Source organism: Pseudoliparis swirei, chromosome 14 (genome assembly GCF_029220125.1).
Source record: "Pseudoliparis swirei isolate HS2019 ecotype Mariana Trench chromosome 14, NWPU_hadal_v1, whole genome shotgun sequence".
Classification (NCBI taxonomy): Eukaryota; Metazoa; Chordata; class Actinopteri; order Perciformes; family Liparidae; genus Pseudoliparis; species Pseudoliparis swirei.
The window spans coordinates 11,158,592-11,169,059 of record NC_079401.1 but is presented as its reverse complement, the minus strand read 5'-3'; the positions used below and the strand labels follow the sequence as shown (position 1 = coordinate 11,169,059).

General features: G+C 44.5%; 1 protein-coding gene across 1 annotated transcript; it reads right to left on the bottom strand.

Moving 5' to 3' along the window:
* Positions 1-7,228: 7,228 nt before the first annotated feature.
* Positions 7,229-10,405, bottom strand: LOC130204521 (methyltransferase-like protein 27). The gene is made up of 4 exons (XM_056431304.1): positions 9,972-10,405; positions 9,427-9,562; positions 9,101-9,193; positions 7,229-8,755 (listed from the first exon to the last, which is right to left on the bottom strand). Exons 1-4 carry the CDS (start codon positions 10,095-10,097, stop codon positions 8,526-8,528), a joined length of 585 nt encoding a protein of 194 aa, XP_056287279.1. The 5' UTR covers positions 10,098-10,405; the 3' UTR covers positions 7,229-8,525.
* Between the last annotated feature and the right edge of the window lie 63 nt (positions 10,406-10,468).

Genomic DNA, 10,468 nt, shown 5'->3' with positions numbered 1-10,468 from the left:
TGGCCGCCGCTGTCAGGCCGCTCGCTTGTTCCCACATCCATCTCCCCGTCGCCTCCTCCTCCCCGCCTCCTCCTCCCCATCTCCTCCTCCCCATCTCCTCCTCCCCGTCGCCTCCTCCCCATCTCCTCCCCATCTCCTCCCCATCTCCTCCCCATCGCCTCCTCCTCCCCATCTCCTCCTCCCATCGCCTCCTCCTCCCATCGCCTCCTCCTCCATGTGCCCTCCTCCTCCTCCCCCTCCTCCTCCCATCGCCTCCTCCTCCCCGTCGCCTCCTCCTCCCCATCTCCTCCTCCCCATCGCCTCCTCCTCCCCATCGCCTCCTCCTCCCCCTCCTCCTCCCCATCTCCTCCTCCTCCCCATCCCCATCCTCCCACGCCTCCTCCCATCTCCCTCCTCCCCATTCCGCCTCCTCCCCGCCGCCTCCCCATCTCCTCCTCCTCCCCATCTCCTCCTCCCCATCTCCTCCTCCTCCCCGTCGCCTCCTCCTCCCCATCTCCTCCTCCTCCCCATCTCCTCCTCCTCCCTGTCACCTCCTCCTCCCCATCGCCTCCTCCTCCCCATCTCCTCCTCCCCATCTCCTCCCCATCTCCTCCTCCCCATCCCCATCTCCTCCCATCGCCTCCTCCTCCCCATCTCCTCCTCCCCATCTCCTCCTCCTCCCCATCTCCTCCTCCTCCCCATCTCCTCCTCCCCATCTCCTCCTCCTCCCCATCTCCTCCTCCCCATCTCCTCCTCCTCCCCATCTCCTCCTCCTCCCCATCTCCTCCTCCTCCTCCATCTCCTCCTCCTCCCCATCTCCTCCTCCCCGTCTCCTCCTCCCCATCGCCTCCTCCTCCCCATCTCCTCCTCCTCCCTTACCATCTCCCCTCCTCCCTTTTTCCCCCTTATCGCCTTCCCATCCCTTTCCCCCTTTTCCCCTTTTCCCCCCACTCCTTCCCCCCCCTTTTTCCCCCTCCCTTTTCCCCCCCGCCTTTACTTTTTCCCCCCCTTTTTTTGTCATTCCTTTTTTTTTTGGGTTTTTCCCCATCTCCCCCTTTTATTTTTTGTAATTTTATCCCATTATTTTATTTTATTTTATGTCCCCCCCATCTTATTTTATTTTTTTGTTTTATTTTTATTTTTTTTCTATTTTTTTTATTTTATTTTATTTTTTTATTTTTTTTTTTATTTCTACTTTTCCCCCCCCCCCACCCCCTTTTTTCCTCCCCCCTTTTTATTTTTATTTCCCCATTTTCCCCCTTTGTTTTTTGTTTTTTCCCAAAACCGTGGTGAACCCCCCCCGTCCAATATTCACAACCCCACCACAAACCCCCAACCCCACCACAACAAGGCCCCAAAAACCACACCAACACACAAGGTGTTGGGTTTGGGGCTTTTTCGTGCCTGTTTGTTGGTAGGGGTTTTTGGGGGTTGCATGGGTGTGGTTGTGGGTGTTTGTGTTTTGTTTTTTTTTTTGGGGGTTTGTTTTGTGTTGGTTTGGTATATTTTTTGGGGTTTTGGGGGGGTTATGGTTTTGGGGTTTTGGGTTTTTGTTGGGGTTTTTTGGGGGGGGTGTTTTTTTTTGTTTTTGTTGGTGGTGGGGTTGGTTTTTGTGTACATTTTTTTGGGTTTGGTTATGGTTTTTGGATATGTTTTTTTGGTTTTTTTATGTGGTGGTTTTGAAGTTGTTTTTTTTTTTGTTTGTGTTAAATTTTTTTTTGGTTTTGATTTTTGTATAGTGGTTGGTTGTTTTTTGGGGGGTGAGTGTGTGGGGGAAAGGTGTTGGTTGGGTGTTTTGGTGTAAGGTGGGTGAAAGGTTGTTGTGAGTGTGGGTGTGTGTGGGTGGGTTTTTGTTGTGGGTTTTTGATTTAAAGGGGGGTGGTTTTGTGGGGTGAATTTTTGGTTGTGAGTGGAAATTTTTGGTTTTAAAAGTTTGGTTTTTGGAAATGGATGTTGTGGTTTTTAAAATAGTTTTTGTGGGTGATTTGTTTGTGGTGGAGTTTTTGTGATAGGTGGTTGTTTGTGGGTGAATGTTTTTTGTGAAGGGTGTTTTGGGGTGTTGTGGTGTGTGTTGTAAGTGTGTTTTGTTGGTTGGGTTTTTTGTTGTGATGTGGTTAATTTGTGTTGGTTTAATGTTTGGTGTGAAAATTTTTGGTGGAAAATATGTTTGGGGTTTTTGTGTTTGGGGTTTTTGGTTTGTTGGAAGGGTAATGGTTTGGTTTTTTGGTGTGAAAAGGGTGGGTTTTAATTTTTTGGGGGTTTTGGGGGTTTTTGGTTTGAAGGGGAAAATTTTTTTTTGGGGGGGGGAAAAAAAAAAAAAAAAGGGGGAAAATTTTTTTTTTTAAAAAAAAAAAAAAAGGGGGGGGGGGGGGAAATTTTTTTTTTTTTTGGGGGGGAAAAAAAAAAAAAAAAAAAAAAAGGGGGGGGGGAAAAAAAAAAATTTTTTTTTTTTAAAGGGGGGGGGGTTTTTTTTGGGTTTTTAAAAAAAAAAAAAAAAAAAAAAAAAAAAAGGGGCGGGGGGGGATTTTTTCAAAACCCAAAAAAAGGGGGGGGAAAAAAAAAAGAAGGGGGGAAAAAAAAAAAAAAAAGGTAAAAAAAGGTGGGTTTTTAAAAAAAAAAAAGGGGTTTTTTTTTGGTGGGGGCCCCCCAAAAAAAAAAGGGGTTGTGTGGGAAAAAAAAAAAGGAATGTAAAGTTTTTTGGGTTTTTTTTTAAAAAAAAGGGGAAAAAAAAAAAGAAAAAAAAATTTTTTTTTAAAAAAAAAATTTTTGGGGGGGAAAAAAAAAAAAACAAAAAAAACCACACCGGGAAAAGACCAAAATTTTCCAAATTTTAAAACCCAGAAAAAAAAACCCTGAAATTAAAAATGGGTTGTTTTTTTTAAAAAAAAAATTTTATTTCCCTGTCCCCAAAAGTTAGTACACAAAGATCCCCAACAATTGGGCCCCCAAAAAAAAAAAAAAAAAACAAAAAATTTTTATTGTTCTTTTTTTTTTTTTGGAAAAAAAAGGGTTTTTTTTTTAAAAATTTTTTTTTAAAAAAAAAAAAAAATTTAAAACCCCTTTGGAAAAATTTGGCCCCCCGGGGGTGTTTTAAAAAAATTTTTAAAAATTTTTAAAAAAAAATTTGTTTAAAAAAAAAAAAATTTTTTTGTGACAACAACAAAAAAAAAAGTACAAAAAAAAAAACACAACACAAAATTCAAATTCAAAAACACAACAATGTTCCCCCTTGCCCCACACAAAAACCAAAAACACACAACACAACACCAAAAAAACCCTCAACCCAAACCCAAAACCCAAAAACACGGGCACACACAGACACACACACAAATTGACACAAAAATGCCCCCGAAAACACACACACAAAATGCACAAAAAACCCCAAAAAAACACAAAACCCAAAAAAAACAAAAAACAAAAGACACACAACACACACGACACAACCACACCCAACACACCCAAAAAAACAACACAAAGACACACCAAAAACACACACAAAACACACACACAAAAAACAAAAGGAAAACACACACGAAAACACAACACAAAACACACACACAAAAACACACAAAAACAACACACACACAGACACACACACAAAAACAAAAAATCACCAAAACACACACACACCCAAAAACACACACACACCAAAAACCACAGACCCAAAAACAAAAAAAACACAAGACCCAAAAAAAAACACACAACAAAAACAGACACTAAAAAAGACACACAAAAAAACAAAAAACACACACACACACAACACACACAAAAGCCCCCCCCCACAGACACACACACAAAAACCCCCCACAAACCCCCACACAAAAACCCCACACAAACACAAAAAAAGGGGCACACACAAAACACCAAAACACCACAAAACACACAAAAACAAAAACACACCACACAACACAAAAAAACCCCCCAAAACAACACACACACAGAAAACCAAAAACCCCCGAAAAAACACACGACACAACAAAAACACGAAAAAAAAAACCTTTTTTTTAAAAAAAAAAAGAAAAACACAAAAACAAAAACAAAAAAAAAACAAACACACACACCCGAAAAAAAACCCCACAAAAAAACCCCCCCCCAAAACCAAAACCAAAAACACACACAGAAAAACACCGAACACAACACACACAACACACAACACGACACACAACACACACAACAAAACACACAAAAAAACACAACACAACAACCTGCCCACACAAACCAAAAACAAAAAACACACAAAACATCACACACACAACACAAACACACACAAAAAAAAAAACAAAAGAAAACACACAGCCCACACAAAAAACCACACACCTTTGGGAAAACACACAACACACACAACCCAAAACACACACACAGAAAAACACACCAAAAGACACATCACAACAACACACACACACACAAACACACAAACACACACACACACGCCCCCACAAAAACAAAACACACGCCCCCCAAAAAAAACACACAAGCACACAAACACACACCAAAAACACAAAACCGTTAAAAAAAACACAGACACACACACAACACACACACAACACCACACACAAAAACACACAAACCCACAAAAAAAACCCCCCCCCGAAAAAAACACACAAAACAAAAAAACACACGCCACACCAAAAAAAAGAACCCCCAAAAAAAAAACACACACCCCCCCCCTTCACACACACACCACACACACAACCATGCCCACCAAACCGCCCCCCCCCACCCGCCAACTACCCACCAAACCAAAACACAACACCCAAACAGAAACCAAACCCCGCCCCACCACCCCCAGGGAAAACCCCCCCCCCAGGCCCCCCAAAACCCCAAGAAAAGCCCAAAATAAACACCAACCCAAAGAAAAAGGGGCCCCAAGCCCCCCCCCCCCCCCCCCCCCCCCCCCCCCCCCCCCCCCGCCCCCCCCCCCCCCCCCCCCCCCCCCCCCCCCCCCTCCCCCCCCCCCCCTTCCCCCCTCCCCCCCCCCCCCCCCCCCCCCCCCCCCCCCCCCCCCCCCCCCCCCCCCCCCCCCCCCCCCACCCCCCCCCCCCCCCCCCCCCACCCGGGAAAAAAAGCACAGCAAAAAACAAAAAAACCGGCCCATGGGGAAATCCACCAAGGGAAAACCCCCCCACAAAAGCCCAAGAAAAAAAAACCAAAACGGGACCCAGAAAAAAGAAAAAAAAGACTGTAACAAAAAAACAAAAGCACACACATTCCAAACAACAAAACAACCACAAAAAAAAGCAACAGAAAAAAAGAACAAGAAAAGAAAAAAGAAACCACAAAGGAACAACGAAAAGACAACCCAAGGGCAAAACAAATAAACAAGACAAAAAAAACCAAATAATCTAAAAACAAAAACTTTTACAAAGAAAAAACAATTAAAAAAAAAAAAAAATAAAAACCACGAATTTAAACACAACAGGAAACCAAGACACACCTCAAAACACACAGACCAAAAACACACAGGCCACCCCGGGAAAAAGCAACACCCAACAACACCCCCTGACCAAACCCCTAAATTTTTTTCGGGGGAAACCAACACCCCAACACAACGACAATTCCAGGGAAGGGGGGCCCAATCTTCTGGGCCCCAGTTGAGACCCCCGGGGCCTTCCTCTCTCCTGTGACTGAGGCCCACGGGAATGCCAATTGAAACCTCCCCCCAACAGGGTAAACCCGTCCTTCAATTAATTCCTGGGTATTTTCAGGAAGTAGAGTCTCTGCTGTGCCTTCTTGACGATCGCCGTGGTGTTGGTTCTCCAGGACAGGTCCTCAGCCAGGTAAAGCGCCCAGGAATCTGAAGACCGAGACTCTCTCACACAGTCCCGTCCAATGTACAGGGGCTGGATGACAGTTTTCTTCCTTCTGTAATCGATGATCATCTCCTGGGTTTTGAGCTTGTTCAGCTGCAGGTTGTTCGCTTTGCACAACACAGACAGCTGCTCCACTCGCCCGGGCAGCGGTCTCGTCACCCCCGGAGATGCAGCCCACCACAGTGGTGTCGTCAGCAAACTTTATGATGGAGTTGCTGGGGTGGGCGGCGGTGAAGTCATTAGTGTAGAGGGAGTAATATCACAATATTCTAATTTTCTGAGACAGTCCTGTAGAAGATGAATCCCTTTGAGGACGTGAAGTTTAAACTAACCAGATAATAACTCTCTCTGTGAAGTCTGACTTCAAATAAAGCAGAACAATAGTTACTGAGTTTTTAGGAAAGAGAATTTAGGCGAGGTCTCTAACATCAGTCTGGGGCTTTACAGCAGTCTTTGGCTTTAATTCAATTCAATTCAGTTTATTTCTAGAGCCCATTTTCACAAATTACAAATTGGTCTCAGAGTGCTTTACAATCTGTATAGACATCCCTGACCTCTGACCTTTGACCTCACATCGGACCAGGAGAAACTCCCAAATAACCCTTCACTGGGAAAAAAGTGAAGAACCCTTCAGGAGAGAACAGAGGAGGATCCCTCTCCAGGATGGACAGAACAATAGATGTCATGTGACCAGATGAACAATAGATGTCATGTGACCAGAAGGACAGATTTAGAGTTAAAATACATTCAATGAATATGACAGAGTGTATGAATAGTTCATAGTAGGCATATTCCACGATGGAGACCTCCACGATCCATCAGGCAGATGGAGGTAGAGAGGAGGAGTGGGCGGAGTCTCAACAGTGGGCGGAGTCTCAACAGGACAGTGGCGTAGTCAGGAGCAGGAATTCCACGACCCAGACCTCGATGATCCATCAGCAGATAGGATCTATGTCGTCTCATAGGGTCCGATGACCCCATGAGACGTGAAGTCAAAAGGACTCCGGGGAGAAAGCAGAGTTAGTAACGTGTGATTGAGAGATGAACATTCATCCCTAAGGAGAGAAAAGAGGATATAGGTGCTCAGTGCATCCTAAACATCCCCCAGCAGCTATAAGCCTATAGCAGCATCTCAAGGGGCTGGACCAGGTGAACCTGATTCAGCCCTAACTATAAGCTCTGTCAAAGAGGAACGTCTTCAGTCTACATGAGGGGGCGGAGTCTGACGTTATACATGTTTATAATCAGTGTTGGGCAAGTTACTGAACATTAGTAATTAGTTACAGTTACTAGTTACTTCTTTTTAAAGTAATTTAATTACTTTACCAGTTACTGTATATCAAAAGTAATTAGTTACGAGGGAAAGTAACTTTTAAGTTACTTTTATGTCTGCTTTTTTAATGTAATGAACAGTACTGAACAGTCAAACACAATAAACATATGTTGTAGACCTATTTATTGCAATCAACAGGGCAACAGGCCTTCAAATCAAGCAGTCGTACAAAAGTCCCTTTTAATACTTAACTTAATACAAAATAACTGTCTGTCATTTAACAGTGTTTTTTTTACCACATTAGGCCCAATGAAATAAAAGTGATTGGCCTACAGTATTAACACTAATTAAAAGAGAAAACAAAGGTGCCTTGAGGTGCTGCATATAATTGAGGGGGGGGGGTGCTCACCTGTGTGCGCCGATGTGTCAGCGTGTACGTGCTGATCTGGAGTCAGTTTGGTAGGATTTGGGTAGAAATAAATTATTTCATTTAAAATATGGATTTTTATTTAAAGATATTCATGAAATTTGTATGCAAAATAGGTCTACCCGAACCAGCGGACAAACAATTCAACCAGCGGCAACACTTCAAAAGTAGCCCAATTCCGTGGGAAAACCGCAGACCTGGCAACACTGGAAGTGGCTGTCAATCACAGTGTGGCACCGTGATGCTGGTCGAGGGGGCGGGCCTGTGATTGGCGGAGTAGAGGGGAGGCGGGGTTAACCTGCCGGAAAACGGGAGTTGAGGGTGGTTGACGGGAACCGTTGTTGTTGACGTTGGAGCTGCTGAGAGGAGCAGCTGTCTGTGTGGTGAAACGTCCGAGACGTTCCATCATTGCGCCACCAAGGTCCTGCGATGTCGGATCAGAAGCAGCTAAAGTAGCCGAGCTTGTCTTCTTGTCTGCAAGTGTTCATTTTTCACAAAAGAGAGTCACGCGAGTAACAAACTAGTTTAAATGTCAGTAATTGTAACTGCGTTAGTTGAGTTAAAAAAATACTTCGTTACATGCTCGTTACCGCTAAAAGTAGTGGAATTACAGTAACGCATTACTCCCAACACTGTTTATAATATACTTGTATATAAACACCTCTCGGTAGAAGCCACACCATCGACATTTCTTGTGAAATTGTTCTAGTTATTAATATTCTTGCTTTGTTTATGAATGTTCATCAGTAGAGCTGACGAAGAGGAGGAGAGTTTAATGATCGACTCTTCGACACTTCAATAGGCACGTTAACTCTTATTTGATTAACCGTGGCATTGATACTTTTACTTCATAATAATAATAACACATTTTATTTGTATAGCAACAAGGCAACAACAGAAAGAATAGTAGCAATGACAATATAAAGAAGTAGGAAACACACAGTGTATTACAGTAAGTCTTGAGGCTTGTGTCATATTGTCAGAACTCCCATTCACCATCGAGTGAAGGAAGCCGAGTGGACCGGTCCCAGAAGGACTACTGACGGGCCTTCCTGTAGAGGTACATGGTCCCGTGGCTGTACTTGTCACTCTGCACACCGTCACAGTATTTGTACATATCGATCATGTATCTGTCCGTCTCTTTGGTGGTCACATGACTCCAGAGCCCCTCCTCCTCCATCAGCTGCAGCTCCGCCTCCAGAGAAACCTTGTACTCGTTTCCAGACTCCGACTCTAAGCCGTTTCTCGACATGCAAACGTATCCGCCTGCAGGATACAACATGACACAGCTTTACTATCCTCTAATATATCCGAGAGGAGAGCTGCAGTGCCTCTCAGTCAAAAGTCAATCAGAATGGATAAAGAAGAATCCAGCCAAGGAATACAAATAAGAAAGTAAATGAGTGCACAAGACAATGTTTCGTCCTGAATCTGAGTGACCAGTAAATACCGGGAGACCGTCTGCATATGTCAGGCTGAGCATTTACGATCCCTGTCGAATTCTACCGAGACAGTGAAGCTGAGTGGAAGTCAGTGATGTCCAGAAGCCCAGCGAACGACAGGAATGGGAAACGGTCACGTGACCTTCAGTTGGTGCAGCATGCTGGTTACCTGGTTTGGCGGCGAGGCACAGCTCCCTGATGACGGAGACCGGCACGAAACCCGGTCGTAAAGCACCGACGATCATCACCACATCAAACACACCTGGAGCCAGAGGACATGACACATCACATCCCTCTTCCACCTCCACCGCGCTCAGGGAAACCATTCGTTGGCACATGCTCGTATTTTGAGATTTCTTCCATGTTTTATTCTGTCTTGCCTCCAGGCTTCAAATGTTGTGAACACCTAACTCCTGTTAACAAGTCACCTCCTCCTGTCTGAGCATCGGAGTCAAGCCCTAAGCAGCTGTGATCAGATCCGTTAGCTGAGCATACCAGTCCGTGCAGGAAGTGGCTCTGTTCCCAGTAAGGCCAGTTTGAGCTCCTTGTAGAGGCCGGTCTTAGCGGCTTGGTCCAGCATGCCTTGACTGCCATCCACGCCCACAAAGTGCTTGAAGCCCAGTTCAACCATCTATGAACACAAGAAGAAGAGGAGGAAGAGGAGGAATGAGACAGAGGTAGAAGAAGAGGAGGAAGAAGAACAGATCAGAAACCTTTAGACAGCAATCCAAGGATGAGGTTTAAAATAAATATAAAGGAGGTGATTCCACAAATATAAACACAAATATATCCATATGTGGTGATCGATTCATAACATTGGACCTTCTAGATTCATAACATTGGAAATACAGTTGACAAAGTGCGTTGGGAAACTCTCATCACACCTAAAGGAACCGAGTCAGAACTAAAGCTTCCCGTTGTCTCAACACCACATTTTGTTTTTATTTGTTGTGTTTTTGATTCCCTTATGCCTTTTGATTATGAAACTGAAGCTATGGTTCAATCATGCAGGATCACTGATGTTCTCCTTTGGGCCTTACCAGGTTAGCGACCCATCCAGACCCACAGGCCACGTCAAGAACCTGGACTTCCTCAGGACGTCCGGAGAAGTTCTCCAACAGGAAGTCGACTGTCTGGTGTGGTATCCTGTACTCCAGGATGTTCATGTCCTGTTTCAAAACATGTGGAGATCACAAAGTGTTTCAGGTCCAGCACAGCGGTTCCCTGTCGACCACCACGTGTGAATGGACCCGAAGGATAACCGCATCACACCCAGCCAGGTCCAATGGACCCGATGAGAAGGCAGAATCAGAATTGTATTTATTGCCAAGTAGGTTTACACCTACCTGGAATTTGTTCTGGTGTATAGGTGCATACAGTGAACATAAAATGAACATAAAACATACAAACACAATAAGTACTACAATACAAAAAGCAGGGCAGGAGTGCAAAAGTGTATGTGCAATGTTCAGTGTGCAAAGTAGTGTGTGCATAACACTGAGGTGTGGGGGAGGGGAGGTGACCCCGTCAGGTGGGG

Bases quoted from the DNA above. Each gene is read 5' to 3' on its own strand.
- LOC130204521 (XM_056431304.1), bottom strand. From the start codon at position 10,097: ATGAACATCCTGGAGTACAGGATACCACACCAGACAGTCGACTTCCTG. The intron at 9,194-9,426 runs GTATGCTCAGCT...CTCTGGCTCCAG, and splicing joins GCCACTTCCTGCACGGACTG to GTGTGTTTGATGTGGTGATG. The intron at 8,756-9,100 runs GTAACCAGCATG...TGTATCCTGCAG, and splicing joins GTGCCTCGCCGCCAAACCAG to GCGGATACGTTTGCATGTCG.